General features: G+C 40.9%; 1 protein-coding gene across 1 annotated transcript in view; it reads left to right on the plus strand.

The window, feature by feature from the left end:
- The window catches only part of CEMIP2 (cell migration inducing hyaluronidase 2), a 55,656-nt gene extending 40,432 nt beyond the window's left edge, over positions 1 to 15,224 (plus strand). The window contains exons 17-24 of the mRNA XM_072150962.1: positions 1,035 to 1,250; positions 2,239 to 2,447; positions 4,185 to 4,358; positions 8,559 to 8,778; positions 10,108 to 10,209; positions 13,123 to 13,271; positions 14,329 to 14,435; positions 14,623 to 15,224. Coding sequence (XP_072007063.1) covers positions 1,035 to 1,250; positions 2,239 to 2,447; positions 4,185 to 4,358; positions 8,559 to 8,778; positions 10,108 to 10,209; positions 13,123 to 13,271; positions 14,329 to 14,435; positions 14,623 to 14,819 — 1,374 coding nt within the window. The 3' untranslated portion in view covers positions 14,820 to 15,224. The remainder of the gene's footprint in view (positions 1 to 1,034; positions 1,251 to 2,238; positions 2,448 to 4,184; positions 4,359 to 8,558; positions 8,779 to 10,107; positions 10,210 to 13,122; positions 13,272 to 14,328; positions 14,436 to 14,622) is intronic.
- Positions 15,225 to 17,564: the final 2,340 nt, after the last annotated feature.

Consider the following 17,564-nt stretch of genomic DNA (forward strand, 5'->3'; position numbering starts at 1 on the left):
ATGCAGGAGGTCCTACTGCACCAATCCAGGGATGGTCTGCATAATAGGAACTGGGCCGCCTAGTCATTGGCACAGTTTTAAGGACGGTAATTCTTTCCAGAAGTGCAAACATTGAAGCTCCAAATGTTGTTCCAGACCTGGAGGGGATAGAATCCGTCTTCTCTTCCAGCAGCAGTATTTAATGTCTGTCTGAGGGGTTACTAGATACCGTAAACCGCTTTAGAGCAGCGCTCTTCTGTTTTTGTGTCCTTATTGAGAATTTTGAGCCTTGCTCAGTATCACTCGCCAGACGTTTTTCTTCACGCTGGAGGAGCTGGCAATGATTCCTGTGCATACAATGGTATTTAGCAGAACGGCAGCTCTTCTTCCACTGCCTGATTCTGCAGATATGACCGCTTTCCTAGCTCTGGCTGGAGATGAATGATGTCATTACTACAGACAGGATACAGCTCCCTTAACCCCTTAAAGACAGTTTATTCACTTTGCTTCACCAGTTGTTACTTTTTCCTTTGACATTCTTGTACAAACAATCCCCGGGTAACGTACAAGATGGGTGTTTTAGGTTTGTTCCTAAGCTGAATTTGTATGCAAGCCGAAACAGGTATATTTTCTAATTGTAGCTCCAGACAAATTCATTTTTTTTTTTTTTTTTTTTAAACTAGGGACCGCCTGTATAAGGCTTTACAATGTTAAGGCTCGTAGTTTAGAACTACTATTTTGGAGTGTATATAAATTTCTCATTAACTTATAATTTCTATGAATTTGAAAGAAAAACTTTTTTGTATACCCCTTCCTCCAGCACAAAATATTTAGCAACCCTAATGTACAGAAGCCTATGTCTTCCTTGTCATCTTTGGTGATCTATGGGACAATCCAATATCTTTGAAAAACTGATATTTATTTTTTCTTTTGGACTTAATATGCAGTACTTGCATATAATGTACCCAGTATACTGTACTCCATTATCTGTAATGGGCCTGGGGAATATGTTGTGTCATTTTACAGACCCATATTGTTTTAAAAATATTTTCCAGGTTTCCTTAAGGGCTTTCTTTGGTCAGTCTGGACCATGGTTTGAAACTGGTGATATGGATGGAGACAAAAACTCTATCTTCCATGATGTGGATGGATCTGTAACAAATTACAATGATTCTTATGTGGCGAGAATAGATAACTATTTGGTCAGACATCCCAAATGTGTTAATGTTACTGAATGGAACGGGGTCACATGTAGTGGAAAATATGCACAGGTAAGAATACGGAAAACAATTTGCTTCTTTTTATCTTGGTGGAAGTTTTTTAAATACATTTTTCACTTATAATTGTGAGAGCATAATCACTTATTGATAGATGATTCCTTACATGCCAAGAGCTGTATTCTCTCATTTAGAAATGCAGTTGCCATCAAGAACATTGTATGGGGCTTCAGTATCCGCTAAGCCAGTAAGATCTTCACATCTTAAGTACACTTGTGCACATAAAATTGCTCCATATTAATGGAGTGCTGGTGCATGTTCTTGACCAGAGGAGTCTTTGTATAGGACTTCTGTCTCCCACAATTGTATAGAACAGTGGTGGCGAACCTATGGCACGGGTGCCAGAGGTGGCACTCAGAACCATTTCTGTGGGCACTCAGACCATCACTCCAGGATAGAGTTCACCAAATCCACTAAATATTCCTGAAGTCGCAGGCAACTTAAGAGATGCTGCTCTCAGCACTATTTTAAAGCAACACTTCATTGACTGTTTGGAACTGCGGAAAAAGTGAGAAGGTGTTGACAGAACTGCAATATCTTTGGAGGTTCTCATTCTGGACCCATCATTCTTCCTCTACAGAGAGACCCTTTAAGCTGAATTTGCCCTCCTTATTTCAACTGTATTGGTTGCCTCAGGGGGCCGATACGATTGAAAGTTGTGGAAGAACAGGTAGCAATAAGTTACTGCTTAAAATGCCATGTTGGCACTTCATGGTAAATAAGTGGATTTTGGTTGTAGTTTGGGCACTCTGTCTCCAAAAGGTTCGCCATCACTGGTATAGAAGATAATGATTCACCTCTACAGCATGTGCTGCCACACTCAAGGACAAGTCCCTTTTCTTGTGATTGCTAGGTGAACCCGAGTAATCACTAGTCCCCTATCCTATAAATGTATTTTTTCAGAGATAATGATGCTTTAATTGACGAACATTGACGAACATAGTTACTGATTTTAATGACTGTTTATTCGTTTCCCCACAAGGTCTATGTACAGGCACGAAATCCGCAGAATCTCACCATGTCAATAGTGAGAGATGAGTACCCTTCCAATCCTATGACTTTACGGGGAATCAACCAAAAAGCCCCTTATCAGCAATATCAGCCAGTTGTGATGCTGGAAAAGGGATACACCATTCACTGGAATACACAGTCTCCACAAACCACTCACCTTTACCTTATCAACTTTGACAAGTAAGCAGAATCCTTATACAGGCAGTACCCAGGATACGTACAAGATAGGCTATGTAGGTTTGCTTTTAAACTGAATTTGTATGTAAGTCGAAACTGTATATTTTATAATTGTAACCCCAGCCAAATTTTTTTTAGCTCTGACATTTGGATTTTAAAACTTTTGGGTTGTCATAAGAACCAATGATTAACAATGAATCTTAATTGCAGACACCTTTGATAAGTGTTACAGCTGATCATTGGGGACCGCCTATATCTACCATATATTCCGGCGTATAAGACGACTTTTGAAGACAGAAAAATCTTCTGTCTTCTCTGGGGTCGTCTTATACGCCGGTAATCCCGACCACCCGCCGTGTATTCACGGCGGCGGTCGGGTCCCGGAGCATGGAGAGGACTCACGGGCTGAGCCCTCTCCACAGCATATTGCAGCAAAGGCTTACCGGTAACACCCACGATCGGTGCTAGCACTGATCGCGGGTGTTCTAACAGCGTGGGCTGCCGACAAAGCTGCCTGCAGCCTCAAAGAGATAGCGGTGCATGGGCTCCGCCATCTTACCTGGGATCGCCGCTCCCCGTGACGTCATTGGGGGCGGCGATCCGTCTCCATGGTAGCCTCGGGTCTTCCGAAGACCCGAGGCTATTTCGTTTTAACCCCTTCATAATACTGTACCATCAAATCCAATGAGATCTTCACCTCTTCTGTACACATGAGTACTTGTGTGTATATATGAACCTTGGTGAAGACTTTGAAATCCACGGCATGAAATTTTTGTATTGGCAAATTGTAACGACTGTAGTAATTCTATGATAAAATCTGTATAAACACATAGATTTTGCAGTGGAACTGCGGCTACATATGCGTGAAATTAATTTCATTGTGCATGTAGCCGTTAAGGGGTATTCCAGGAATATAAATGTCTGATACAAAAACCCATAATGCTATAAATAAATGAATATAACAAGACTCAATGTAATTAATAGTAAAACAGTGTGCTTTTATGATTCAATATATTTTTTATGGGTTTTCTAAAGTATGTGGGGTTATCTCCAAGATGGCCACTATCTGCAACTACTACAGCTCCCATGATCCCTCAGTTCTCAGTAACATTTGATCCCTCTCCTGCTCTGCTCCCAGTGATGATGTAACAGACTGTCCTGCTCTTTTACCATAGTAATGTAGTGATGTGTGTAACTTCCATCACTGCACATTGCCCAGTGAGATAATGTCTCACCACAACACTGGCCATACTGGATGCACTGCAAGCAACCGACTACAGCCAAACATTGTGATGATCATGTGATCTATCCAGGCAGGTGCAGGACATGTGATGTGGGCATGTGACAGCAGCCATCTTCAGTCCTGTGTCTCCTCCGTTGGGATGAAGTCACAGGACCGATTAAAGGGTCAGTAGCATTTTAATTTTTCATTGTGTAGGCCCACAGCATTTTTCTGCTAAGGGGAGCATATATACAACTAATTACACATTCGCTTAGATTTCAATGACCCATTTGAACATAAATTATGCTTATACCTGGAATAACCCTTTAACCTCAAGGGAAGGTTCTCCACTAGTCCTTCACGTCCATTAACTCACTGGGTGATGATGCTTGGATGTCAGTAATCATTCGCGCTGGTCTACATGGAGCTCTCAAACATCTAATTAATTTTTTTGCCCTCACTATCCATGGTTATATATTTAATGTATAGCAGTAAAATATGTTTTCTTTATTTTCTAGAGGGGACTGGCTTAGAATTGGTCTGTGTTATCCACCAGACACAAGCTTTCAGGTGATGTCACAAATAGTCAAGAGCCAAACGTTTCCAGTTGAAGAATATCAGCCTGTATCCTCCATAGAAGAACTTCAGAAAAGGCGTACAGAGGGGAAATACTTTTTTGATAACAGCACAGGGTTAGTTGTGTTAATGCCAGATAATTGCATTTCTAAATGTAAAAATCCCAGTAATAACTTTAGAAGAAGAGATCTTAAATAGAACCTGACACTGATGCTCATATTTTATGTCTTTCATGCACATAAGATAAATATCATCCAGTTTAGATATCAGCAAATTTGGATGATGATCTAATGTGTATGCGGGACCATAAATCGATTCAAGGTAAGTTTCTTTCTCTTGTTAGGTTAGGCCAGGGGTCAGGAACCTTTTTGGCTGAGAGAGCCATGAACGCCACATATTTAAAATATTATTCCATAAGAGCCGTACAATATGCCCATGCCCCCAAGTAGATAGGTAGTCCCAGTGTCACGGGTGCCCCTGTGATCTACGTCTGGGATCGCAGGCACACCCATGCCCCTCTCTGTGGCAGCGCCCCTTTCTGTGCTCACTCACCTCATCATGTTCCCACTCCCGTCCTGGCTGGCCAGCGCGCTGGCACTCATTTATTTTAAGGGCCAGCGCGCCGCTCATTGGAGCTACCCTCTTCCCGGGTTCCTATAAAGACCGGCGGCTCCCAGCATTCCCCGCCAGATCTTAGTGCTTCATGCCTATTAGGAAGCTTTCCACAGTGTTTCCTTCCCAAGTGTTGACCTCCTGTTGTTACCCCAGACCTGTTCCTGAATCTGCTCCTTCGCTGTCAGCCCTGTCTTCTTGATCCATCAACGACCTGGCATCATTGCCTCCTGACCGTCTGCCTGTTCCTGACCACGAGACTGCCTAGTGATCCTGCACCTCGACCTTGGCTACCACCGCGCACAAGTCACGCCTGTGGAATGACCTGGTGGTACCACGCTGCAGCAAGACCATCCTGCTTTGCGACGGGTTCTGGTGAAGACCGGGGCCACTTAGATTCTGGTCCCAGGTGTCTGCTTACATCATCGTCTGCAGTGGTCCAGGGGGTTCACTATTCCAAATCCTAACACCCACCACATGCCTCCCAGTACATAGGTAGCCACAGCACATGCCTCCCAGTAGATGGTTAGCCACATTGATCAGTCTAAGGCCCCTTCCACACTTGCGTTGCAGATCACGTCAGTCTGATCAGGGAGCGATCAGGGTTTGGTCAGTGAAAAACTGACATTTTGTATCAGAGTTCAATCAGTTTTTCATCAAAATTTGTTCAGTGTCTCAGTTTTTCATCCGCGTTTTCAATGCAATTTTAAGGACTCAGGGCTGAGCTCTATCTTTTATATGGCAATTGATGCATGAAAAACGCATTGCACTTGCATGTGTCTCAGAGCGCAATGCGTTTTTGATGCATTACCATATGGTGCGTCTTTCACGCGTGTGACTTGCAAAAGTAGAGAATGCAGAGATTTAAACGTGCGTTAAAAAAACACGCGTGTGTGTGCGTGAATAAAAATGCAAGTCTGAAAAAGCCCATTGATTATAATGCAAGTTCTGCTCGTCAAAAGCACGCGCAGAACACGTGCGTGAAAAACGCAAGTATAGAAGGGGCCTAAGAGACACACAGCAGCCATCACTATTTAATAAAGATCTGTCTGAGAGCCAGATGCAGCCAACAAAAGAGCCATATCTGGCTCCCGAGCCGTAGGTTCCCTACCCCTGGGTTAGGCCAAGCTGACTAAGGCATCATACATCCGCAAATCCGGACAGGAGTTGGACTTGCTCTATATTTTGTGGTGTGTCAGCTTGGCTGTGTCACGGTGCGGTTTATGAGGTTTTACTTCATAAACTTAATGATCTCCTCCAGTGTGCTCACCACACTGTGACTGTCCACAATAGACCTCAATGGTGGCCGTGAGCTAGCTGCCGTTTTTGCGACTAACTCACAGTTCTTCTTAACAGTTTTGTGCATGAGGCTTTTCTATGAGAGATTCAGAAGAGATTGCTCATTTGAATGTTTAGCCAAAAATCTATGTGGGAGCCCTTACACTCTGGCACAATGGCCTCACATTGTGTCTAAGTGGCAAATAGGGTGGCAGAAAGCCAAGCCCTTACTGTGTGCCATTTAATGCACAATGCCAGTGAGTTATTATTTCTTCCCCCCCCCCCCCCTCTATATGATTCCACAGTGGCAGCTTCTCTTAAAATATTTCTTCCTCTATGTACTTGCTCACAGATCAAACTGTTCCGGGTAAGTATTTTGTATAGTGAGCTGTATTTACCCAAAGTCTTCCTGGAACTTTCTTGATGATGGTAAATATATTTCACAATTCACCTACTCCACTACATTTAGACAGATGGTTTTCATATTCAGACTGATTTTATGTTTTCTTCCAAAGAGCCACAACTTTGAGGAAGCTCCACATAGTTTACGTGTAGTTAACGCATAACGAGCAGAATTCTGAAACCTTCAGCTGGCTGCACCACAAGGTGTAATTTGTGAGCTTTTGATGTCCCTTTTTAATAAAGCAAGTCTTTATACTAAAAAGAACACTCCAGATAAAACAAATGCCGCTGTGCTATGCCCAGTTGAGGGCTCTAAGAGTTGGTACATGACTTTCCATGTGTGGTATGTCTTTTGAATCATCACAGTGCATTATATGTTCCAGAGGTGTTCCTTCAAGATCATTTTGATCGTGCCCGTTTGCTCAGGAGAGTTACCTTAAACCGGTGGCTATCTAATACGTATGACCCGCTTGAGTGAAGTTTACTATTAAATGAATAAATGATTCATACTTTTATGCGGAATTAAGGTTCATAATTGTACAGTTTTTCTGTACAAAAATCCATTTTTTAAAATACTACAGTTTTCATACCAAAGCTAATTATGTTTTGCCTCTTCCCATTCTGTTTGAGTGCACTGTTCTGTTAAACTTTAAGCAGTCATCTTCAGGGCCAGATTATAGGTGGGGCCCCGCCATCTTGCTCCCTGAGGGGCCCCCAACAGATGACAATGTCATTCTCCTACTAACGCAGCTGCCTACAGCCGCCTCGCCCCCACTAACGCAGCTGCCTACAGCCGCCTCGCCCCCACTAACGCAGCTGCCTACAGCCGCCTCGCCCCCACTAACGCAGCTGCCTACAGCCGCCTCGCCCCCACTAACGCAGCTGCCTACAGCCGCCTCGCCCCCACTAACGCAGCTGCCTACAGCCGCCTCGCCCCCACTAACGCAGCTGCCTACAGCCGCCTCGCCCCCACTAACGCAGCTGCCTACAGCCGCCTCGCCCCCACTAACGCAGCTGCCTACAGCCGCCTCGCCCCCACTAACGCAGCTGCCTACAGCCGCCTCGCCCCCACTAACGCAGCTGCCTATAGCCGCCTCATCGATCACGGGCGGTGGGGGATCGCAGGGGAGGGGAGGTGAGCCACAGTGCAGGTCTATAAAACTCCTATCAATTATGAACTTTTCCAGAACTTTGTGTGTGTAGAGTCCATGTGGCTTCTGTGAAACATACGTGGCACTACAAGAAAAAAAAGGTTGTACTATGTTGGCAATACAAGGTGAAGCATTCCCTTTTAAAATGAAATCTATTTAACCTGTTTGGTGCCACTGTGCCTCTTTGTCACATCCTACATACCTGACTCTGCTGCACTAAAATGTTGCACTATGAATAGTGTATTAGTAATGTATTATGAAATTAAACAAAACTCTACAAAACACAACTCTACAGTGGCAGCTTCACTTATTTTCCTATTTTCCTCTATGCACTTGTTAACAGATAAAACTGTGTTCCGGGTAAGTATTTTGTAACGTCTATTTAGCTGAAATAGACAGGACTGCTGGGATTGTTTTATTTTCTTTTCCCTAGCACAAATAAAAGTAGATAATATATGTATCTCAAAATGGGACCTATCACCAGCTTTTCACTAATGAACCTGATGACGTCATCCTCTTCTCTGGGGTAGATGCCCGAGACATGGGCCAAGTTACACAGTGATTTACATGAATAATGCATATCCCTTGGGACTTGTTCCTGGTAGGGTGCCAGATTGACTAACAAAGTTTATTTTTTGGGCATAGGAAGTTTTCAGGGTTTTTTTTTTTTTTTTTTTTAATGCTGAAAAAAGTTAGTATAGTACAATTAGAACCTGTCATTTGGTTTATTTGTGAAAATCTGGTGGAGCCTCACTTCAACTTCTCCCTCAAAATAGAAGATCTCATATAGCTACATTGATGGAAAAGTGTTTAGCCCAAGGCGGGTTAATGACTACAATTCTAATTATATATATATTTTGTTATTCCTTTCAGATTACTTTTCCTCTTTCTCCAAGCAAAGCACAACCGTGATGGCCACAGCTATTGCTCTTCTCAGGGATGTGAACGAGTTCTGATCAATGCCACGTTTAGATCCAAAGCAAATAGCAACTGCATGACCAATGCATACCCTAAATATGCCAAAGCACCTTCTCCAACAAAACCAATGCCAGTAAAATCTACTGCAACTTGCACAAGCTGCGGAGCATCTCAGGTACTGACAGTAAATGATAAGAAACAAAAATGGGGAAATAAATGAAAGATCTCTCTAACCATTTTCTCAGTGCAACACAAAACTATCAACGAGCCATGTGTATGAGGCCCAATGAAATGGTCAGCGGATAGGAAAGGGTTAATGGGATGCACTGTAGAAATAATAAACCAATTGCAAAACCGTTTTTATCTATAAAGGACAAAAATGTCTCTGCTCAGATATAGAAGAATGGGCACATTCACAAGGATCATAGTGATGAATAGGTTCACTAGTGACATGGCTGCACCCCTTTTGCGTTTTATGAGTAGCTTCTCCGTAAAAGTGGCCTAATAACCAACTTTAAGATGTATTAAAAACTGTCTGCTGTGACCTTTAAATTTACAAGTTTGACCTCCAGATGTTTGGAATGCATGCCTAGGAAAGATTGAATAAGAAACTGGAACTTTCTTTTTACAATGAAAAAAGTTGATTTCTTGCAAGAAGTAAAGTATTTGCAGAATCACTTTTATGTACCCACCAGAAGGCGGAAAGGAACATGTTCAGTTTTTTATACATATTCATGAGGTATCCAATGTACAAAGTAGATGAAATCACTAAATGAATCGTGTAGCAGCTTGTTATCGTCCTGTACTGTGGTATTTGTCACATTGGCTGGACACCACATATAAATGGCACAGCTGAAGACACCCAGTCTTGTGTGAGTGCATAAATGAATGAATTGCGGAGCGTGGCACCAGCGCTCCTCAAGTGTAGTGACTGTACACAAGCTGATCCTATGTAAGGAGCAAATAAAATCTGAATTTACCTCTGCCTCTTCTTGGCTGATGAACGCACCAAGTTATTCTCAGTCTAAACGCTTCTATTTTTTTTTTGTAGCTAGGTGCAATAACCCACTAATTTGATTTAAGATCTTCTAGAATGCACAAAACAAAGTGACCCGTAACACTGGAAATGCATAATGAGCTAAAAAAAAAATGCCACCCAACACTTTTTTATTTTTATTTTTTTCTCATGGTTCTAGCTTGTACCCTATTACAAGTAGGAAATAGTAAGATAGAAGATGTTTTATGGAAAAGTCTTGTTTGTAGAACTAGAATGACAGAGAAATCCGGTGCACTAATGGATGTGTATAGGTATCTAAGCCAGAATGTGAGGACCTGATCAGCAGCTATTTAGTATAAGCCATAACATAAAGGTCATGGAACTTTTTCCTCGTGTATTTAGACTCTTTTTGGCACAATATTTGTATCGGACTTGAATATATGTGTATTATGGTGAATAAAATGACTTGTATTATATAACTCTGCATATTTTCTGTTTCGGTTGTAGGTTGTTTTTACTAGTGATCCTCACAATATCTACCTCCCTGTGGAAATCCAATCACTTAGCAAAGAAGAAATTCAACAAGGAGCTGCTGAATCTTTTATTTTGGTAGGAAACTATACACACTTTTAAAATAACTGTTCTCTAGCACAGCTTTGACATTATTCTAAAGGTTCTCTCCTTAAAATGTTAATTTTAATCCATATAATAGATTGCTGTTGGTTGATGGGTGAGTTGGACAGCCTGCACCCCACAATGATCAACTTTCATTCACTCCTGTTGCTTGGCCATCCAGCCAATATACTAGAGACTGAGTTATCTACTTCCAACTCAATTTGTAGTGTAGTAGTGTGTGCGACACCTAGCACCCCGGTCGATCGACTATACCAGTGATGGCGAACCTTTTTAGAGACCGAGTGCCCAAACTACAACCAAGACCGACTTATTTATCGCAAAGTGCCAACACAGAAATTTAATTTGTGATTTATACTCCCTTCTCTGTCACAGCTCACATTCATATCAACACCCTGAGGACATTAATAAAGCAGAAAATAGAAGAAATTTGGGTGATCATTGTAGCTTCCCTCCCGGGTCCCATAAACGGGAAGAATTGTCAGGGCCGGAGCAGGAGCTACAATGATAACCCAGATCTGTCCGCCCCTTCCCACTCCTCCAGTAGTTCCAGGTAGAGCGGTCACTTTAATATAGCTCTGTGCACAGCAAGTCCTGGGCTGTCTGGGACTTCGGGAAGATACCGGGAGTCCTCTCTGGTTATGGCCTGGGTGCCCACTGGAAGGGCTCTGAGTGCCACCTCTGGCACCCGTGCCATAGGTTCGCCACCACTGGACTATACTATGGATATGTTATTAGTAAATAAACATCCCAGAATACTCCAGGCATGGGAATGATATGTAATCACCATCTGAACACGCATACAGATTTGACCATAATTCATGTGGATTTTATTGCAGATTTCACCCTACGTGGTGCAAATTCCTCTCCTTTTTGTTATACTTTTTGGTAACTAAGGGAAACTGTACAAGATGCCCGGAGAAGAGAGGAGGCTTACTGGGAGGGGCTGTAGTAAAGGAGTGCAAAAAAAATAGGACCTGAAGTGATATCACAAGCATGTGAATAATCACATCACATGCTTCAGGTCGTCCAATTACAAACATGCTGTCCTGATTCATATTAATGCCCTCAGTGCTCTGGCCTCAGTGTCCTTAGCTGATGTCACAACCAGGAAGTTCCGCCCACTTCAGGAATAGCTGATTATGATTTTATAAGAAGGGATGTATATAGATATGAGGATAGGAAGAAGCCAGAAGCATAATATAGGTATCATAGGGATTGTTATCAAAGTCTCTCTCCAGCTGTGCTAAAACCATTTTTTGTCACAAACTTTAAAGTTACGCTTAAAAAAAAAATCTACCATCAAAATTGAGTATGATAAACCAGGGGCACTTATTCCTAGATCTAGACACTGTGACTGTGGTAATCTTCTAAAATCAACTTATACAATGAACAAAAACATGTCTCGCCCAACCCCCTGCTCTCTCCCTCCTCCCTCTGTCTGTGTAATCTAACAGCAGCAAGTGCAGGGGAAAGCAAGACCTACTCTGCACAGTATAACCGCATGTTAACTACAGAGGGGCTGTGTTAACACCCAACAGAGCTCTACAGGTTAATTAGAATAATCATAAAAATTGATCTTAGAAGGAAAGAGACCATGGATAACAAATATTAGAAAATGACCACAGTCACAGTACGTGAACAATACTGCTAAACCCTAAATCTCTTGTCGTCTGAATAACTCTATACGTATTTCACCCTAAGCAAGGGATCATCAGGAGTTAGTATTAGATTGGTGTTTATTTATTTAAAAACATAGCAGAATGGCCGCATAATCATCAGCATTGTGTTAGCTGTAAAATCCAAGCCCACAAGACTATAGTGTAAATGCTTTTTTTTTTTGTTACGCTGAAAACAAGCCCTCACACAGTTCTTCACATGGAAAAATAAAAAAGTTATTGATTTTTGAAGGTGGGGAGTGAAAAATGAAATTGCAAAAACAAAAAAAATGGCCTCTTGGTTAATAAATGTGGGGCATAGTGTTCAGCTTCTCCTGGGAGATGGGACATTGGGGGCACATTTATTTACCCGGTCACCGGAGTTTACAGTTACAGTGCATTGTCTATCTATAATGCACTGTGACGTGATTCACTAAGATTGTGCGCCCAATATCATGAATGTGTCACTTCCCCGCCCAGGTCCGCAGGATGCACCACTAAAAGATGGTGAACTAGTGCTTGGGCTTGCGACACAATTTGAAAGTTAAATCCCGCGCTCAGTCAGAATCGGTCAGATCACCTCTTAATTGTGTCACATGGAAGCCAGCGCAGCTGTGCTACAAAAAGGGTCGCGTGCGACACAATTGCAGCGCACCCACTACCTTGAAGAACTGGCACAGTCTAAAAAAAAGTGTGATGCAAAGCCCTTAGTTAATGTGGCCCAATACGTTCAGCATGATAGGTGCCTTTTCAGTTCTGTTCTCCTCTGTGTAGGAGGCCGTCTGAAGAGCCTCTAAATTCTGCAGCAGATCCAGACACAACATTGGGAACTTATTAAAGTTCTGTTCACATGTGCATTATCTCACCCTTAATTGTGCTTCCAGTGAATATAAAATTATAATACTTTTGACAACGAAAAGTGAAGAAATCCCTTTTAGTTTTACACTGAGAACATTGTCCTTTGAGCACAGAAAGTAAAATATTAGCTGAACATCTATTTGTTGACTTTTACACTTTGGCTGTCATTCTGTCCAGGGATTTCTATTTTGGGTTCTTCCAGCAGTGATTTAATATCATTTAAAATCTTTTTAGTTTTCTAGTTCGTTGAGAAAGATTAAGGGGTCATATTATAAGAAATGTCATGGCAGAGTTGGATGAGAGGATGTGGGAGAAGGGGGCTTTTATTCCTATTATGGTTGGCAATCTCTTTGTTGCCTTCTTGTGTTTTCAGGTTAATGGCACCAAGTTTTCCTTCCAAGAAGTTGGTTTGTTCGTTGTTGTCATTGACGCTTGCACTGGAGCAGTAAAAGAAGACTTGTACTTTCCACAAGAAAATTTTCAGCGACTGGAAAAGTATTTGGAAAATAAGATCCCCCAAAGGTGTGTGTGTGTATATGCATATATATCTATGTTCTATATTTAAAACTTTCTACCTTTTTAGAAGGTCTGTGTTTTGTTGTAAATCTATAAAAAATGTTAACCCTCCATCATCATTTAAGGGGTTGCACATTGGTGACTTACAAGCTGCTGCAGTGTTTTGTTTTGTAATTCTGGGGTTGGGACAGAATAAAGATCCTAAAGCATCGAAGTTTACCCCAATGCTGTTACTTTTATTGCTGTCCTTCTCTTAGATAGGAGTAATATTTTATTAGGTTTCTATAAATTATAGTGAATAGCTTTTCAGTGCAGACGGGTCTGACACTATGGACAAAGGAGCTGATTCCTATAGGAATGCTCATCTAAAGTAGATAGCGTTTACATACAGGATCTCTTATTATGGTGGATCTATGGTAGTATGTTTTTTCTGCTTTGGTGCAGAACTTAGAACTGTAGACACATTAGAACTCCCAGCAGTGTCACTGCTTATGATAAACTTCAGGGGACTCTGATAGCAGGTAATAATAATTAATAATAATGTCTAGGTTCCGCTTCACACAAGTCGATTTTCACAGGGCCTTTCTTCATGGACCAAACCCACTCCTGGGGATGGGATTCCTAGCATCATATTGATACATGATTTACAGAGTTCCTGCTTCCCTGCTAAATACCAGTCTGTACAGCTCTGCTGCATATCGGCAAAGCAGGAGCTCTGTGCATCATATATCAGTGTTGTTTGTCGAGTCTCTTTCCTAGGAATGTGTTAGGTCCATGAAGCAGGACCTCACAGCAACTCTGCAAGTGTGAAACCTCCCTAAAGTGGGGAGTCTCCTAGGAGTTGGATACTGTTCTAACACTCTTCAGTTGTCTTGGTACTGCAGGTATTTGAATGGTGCCATGTCATACTTTATTCTCTCAGGTGGATGTTCATTGGCATTGATAAACCTAGCTTGCCCATTTTGGAAGGGTTTGTGTCCGATGAGAGAAACCCTTTTTGTTTTATTTTTTTTTTTTTACTATTGTACTTGATTGATTTCTCTCTGCTTATATTATTTCCTAGATCAATAGTCGCCATTGCATCACGTGGTTATATAGTGGATTACGGTAAAATTGCAAAACAGTTACACTCTCTTGGAACAGCAAAACCGCCATTTCTTCAGGACAAAGGTGAGCTGCAGATTAAATGTTAGACTTTTTTTTGTGGTTTCTTATGACGTTAAATTGCTTTTATTTCGATTGCATTTTATGCTGAATAATAACACACAGTAGCAATGAAAAAATTGTAGCCACATTTTAATTTTTTATTTTGCAAAATGTGCCATTTCTAACCTTCATTTTATTTTGTTTTCATTAGGTAGTATTGCTTTCATTGGATACAATGGAAAGTTTAAACCTTCTTGGACGAGACTATTCATGAGTCCTGCTGGGCAGGGCTTGGGACTACTAGACAGTTATATCCCCTTACAGCATGACGCCTATGAATGTCGAAGAGTCAACTCAAATAAAAGAAAAGATATTGAACTATTGAAGAGAGCTTTAAATACACATTAACTTACTATATGCCTATAAAGGGGCATGCCACGCAAAATGTGAACTAACTTATTTAATTTATGGCAGTTACACTGTTATCCAGCATAAATCATGTTACTGTGTCTATTACAGCTGTGGGCCTAATATCAAAGCTCCAATGCCAATGCACCTTTTAGTTGTATATAATCCTTGATGAATTTTTTTTTTAATATGACTGTTTTGTAAAGATAGGTTTTGCCGATGTTATGATTTTTGGTGGTTTTGTATGTGCTGTAAACTGTATTTTTTATACTTTTTATATTACTGATATTTTATGGTGTTTGTTTCATGGATATGACTGGAAGCGTTTTATGTGCGGTGTTTCTTTGCACAGTGGTTTACTTGAAAGATATTTATCAATAAAATCTTTCTACAGGTCACTGATAACAGTTTTAACTGATCTTTTGTGTGGTATACATATGGCTACGTTTATGTTTGACTGTCTATATTTCTTTTGACTTTTTGCAAAAATCGCAATTTATAGTTGTACAAAATATACTACAGACTGTATTTGCAGGTCTTGATTGCTACACTGCCATCGTAACGCCAATGGTTATTGTAAATTTACATAGGCGTTTACATAGAGTGGTTTTATGGAATAGAGAAACCAAGTAAATTCAGAGCAGAAATGTTGCCCCTCTTGTCCATGGACTTTATGTGTTGTGGTGTAATAATGTTAATCGGGGCAGAGGTAAGTAGACTTTTTTTTTTTTTTTTTCTTTTGTCATTTGCGCAAGCATGACAAGCTTTGATGTGTAGCTCATGAAAATTGAATATAAAGAGATGTGAGCTGCTGATAAATTTATATAAACCTTGTAGGTTAAATGGTTGGCTAGGATTTAGTTTCTTCTGATGCGCCATCAATATTTGGTCATTGAGGGTCAGTATCCAGCACCTGCACAGATCAGCTGTTCACCTCTCTGTTTATTAGACAGAGATGCATAGGTGCTGGGTCTGGTGTCAGGCACCCCATTCATACATTGTTGATGGTCTGTTCTTAAGATAGGCCACCAATAATAGATCTTGGTCAACCTGTTTAAACAAGATATACATTTTCTTATGTTGGTGCCTCAGAAAAAGAAAGCAGCACATAGTATATTGCTGCAGATGGTACACGGCTGTGCCACCACCCAGTATCATCGAAGGCCAGACCCTGGGCATATAAGCCCAAGCTTCCTTGAGCAGATGCCTACTAGGCATTCCTGTGGCATGACTTATATGGCAATAAATAAATCGATAATTAAGATATAAGTCATGCTGTGTGTTTTCCAAGTTATCTCATATCATTGTCCAATGTTTAGTAAATAAATATAAAACTAGTAAAACAATGAGCCTGTTGGGATTTCCATATTTGTAAGAACTAGACAGATATAATTACATTTATCAGATACAATGAAAAACTATATAGATAAGATGGATTCTACAAGATGGTTTTCATAGATGAGAGAGATTGCAGAGATAAAAACTACATGTTTTCATTAGAAAAATAATTTAGAAGGTGACTGGAAAAAAGTTTTTTATTACTTTTGTATCTTCAGAAAGAAAACTTTGAGTATCATCATTCTTCTGTTTTTAATATAAAAGAAGTGTATTGAAATTTCTCATTGTCCCATCTCTTGCAATCTTATTTGTCGTGTTCCATTGTGTTGCTCAAAGAGAATTTAACTTTGTTTTCTAGGAATTACCTGCTCGGTGATATTGCTCAGATTATTATAAGAATAATTGTAATTCCTGTTCTACAATGAGAAAAAAAAGAAATTACCACAATGAATGAAAATATAACGGTTATATGGGTGGGAAGTACAATATATGTAATGTAGTGTTTCCTAAGCATCCCCCATGATGGCCGATCTAGAAGATGCCCTTGGACCTCTGTAGGGCAGGGTCACGCAAGGAGAGGTTTTCTATGCTTTCTTTAGTGGGAAAGGTTCGCCATGTCCAATACTGTGCATCCCCCATGGCACTATCATAACCTTGGCAAACACCATTGGAGCAAAGTAGAGGTAGTAGCTTTCCTAAGAGAAAAGGATGTCAACATGGTTCCATATGTAGATGACCTCATTATAGCCATGGACAAGCTGAGATTGTCAAATCAGTCAATCTCCCAAATCTGGGTTACATAGTCAGACATGATCTGTAAAGCGCTACAGAATGATGGAACTATATAAATAAAGTTTATTTTTTATTATTATATTCCTGCACACAAAAGAAATTCCAAGGTCTTTTTAGAACTCGTCAACTCATATTTCTCTTCCCTGGGAGAAAAGGTCCAGCATCAAATCTCAGATCAGAGCCTTCAGGTAGAAGAACCACATCTAAATCAGAGCAGTGACGAAGACACATGCATGCCATCTGGAGCCAACATGAATTAGAATACTACAACATTTGATACTCGCACCTTGGGACAGAAGTCCCTCCAGCCTGGAGAAGAAGGGGAAATCTTCGATGGTGGCTTCAGTGTTGCTGTGGCAACATCAACCACTAATTATGATACAAAGAGATCCAAGTGTGATAAGTCATGGAGCAAAGTTCTTGGATCATTAACCAGTGCACTTGGTCAGAGAACATCGAGACCAAATCCTTGAACTACTGAGAACAATGTGTTTTGATTTTTGAGTCTCCCAAACAGCACATTCTAACTAAAGAATCATCACCTTCATATTCTGTCAGATAATGTGTCATCAGTCTCATACTTAAGGTGACAAGGTGGAACAAAAATCCTACTGA

The sequence above is a fragment of the Engystomops pustulosus genome, chromosome 1 (genome assembly GCF_040894005.1).
Source record: "Engystomops pustulosus chromosome 1, aEngPut4.maternal, whole genome shotgun sequence".
In the NCBI taxonomy this organism is placed as follows: Eukaryota; Metazoa; Chordata; class Amphibia; order Anura; family Leptodactylidae; genus Engystomops; species Engystomops pustulosus.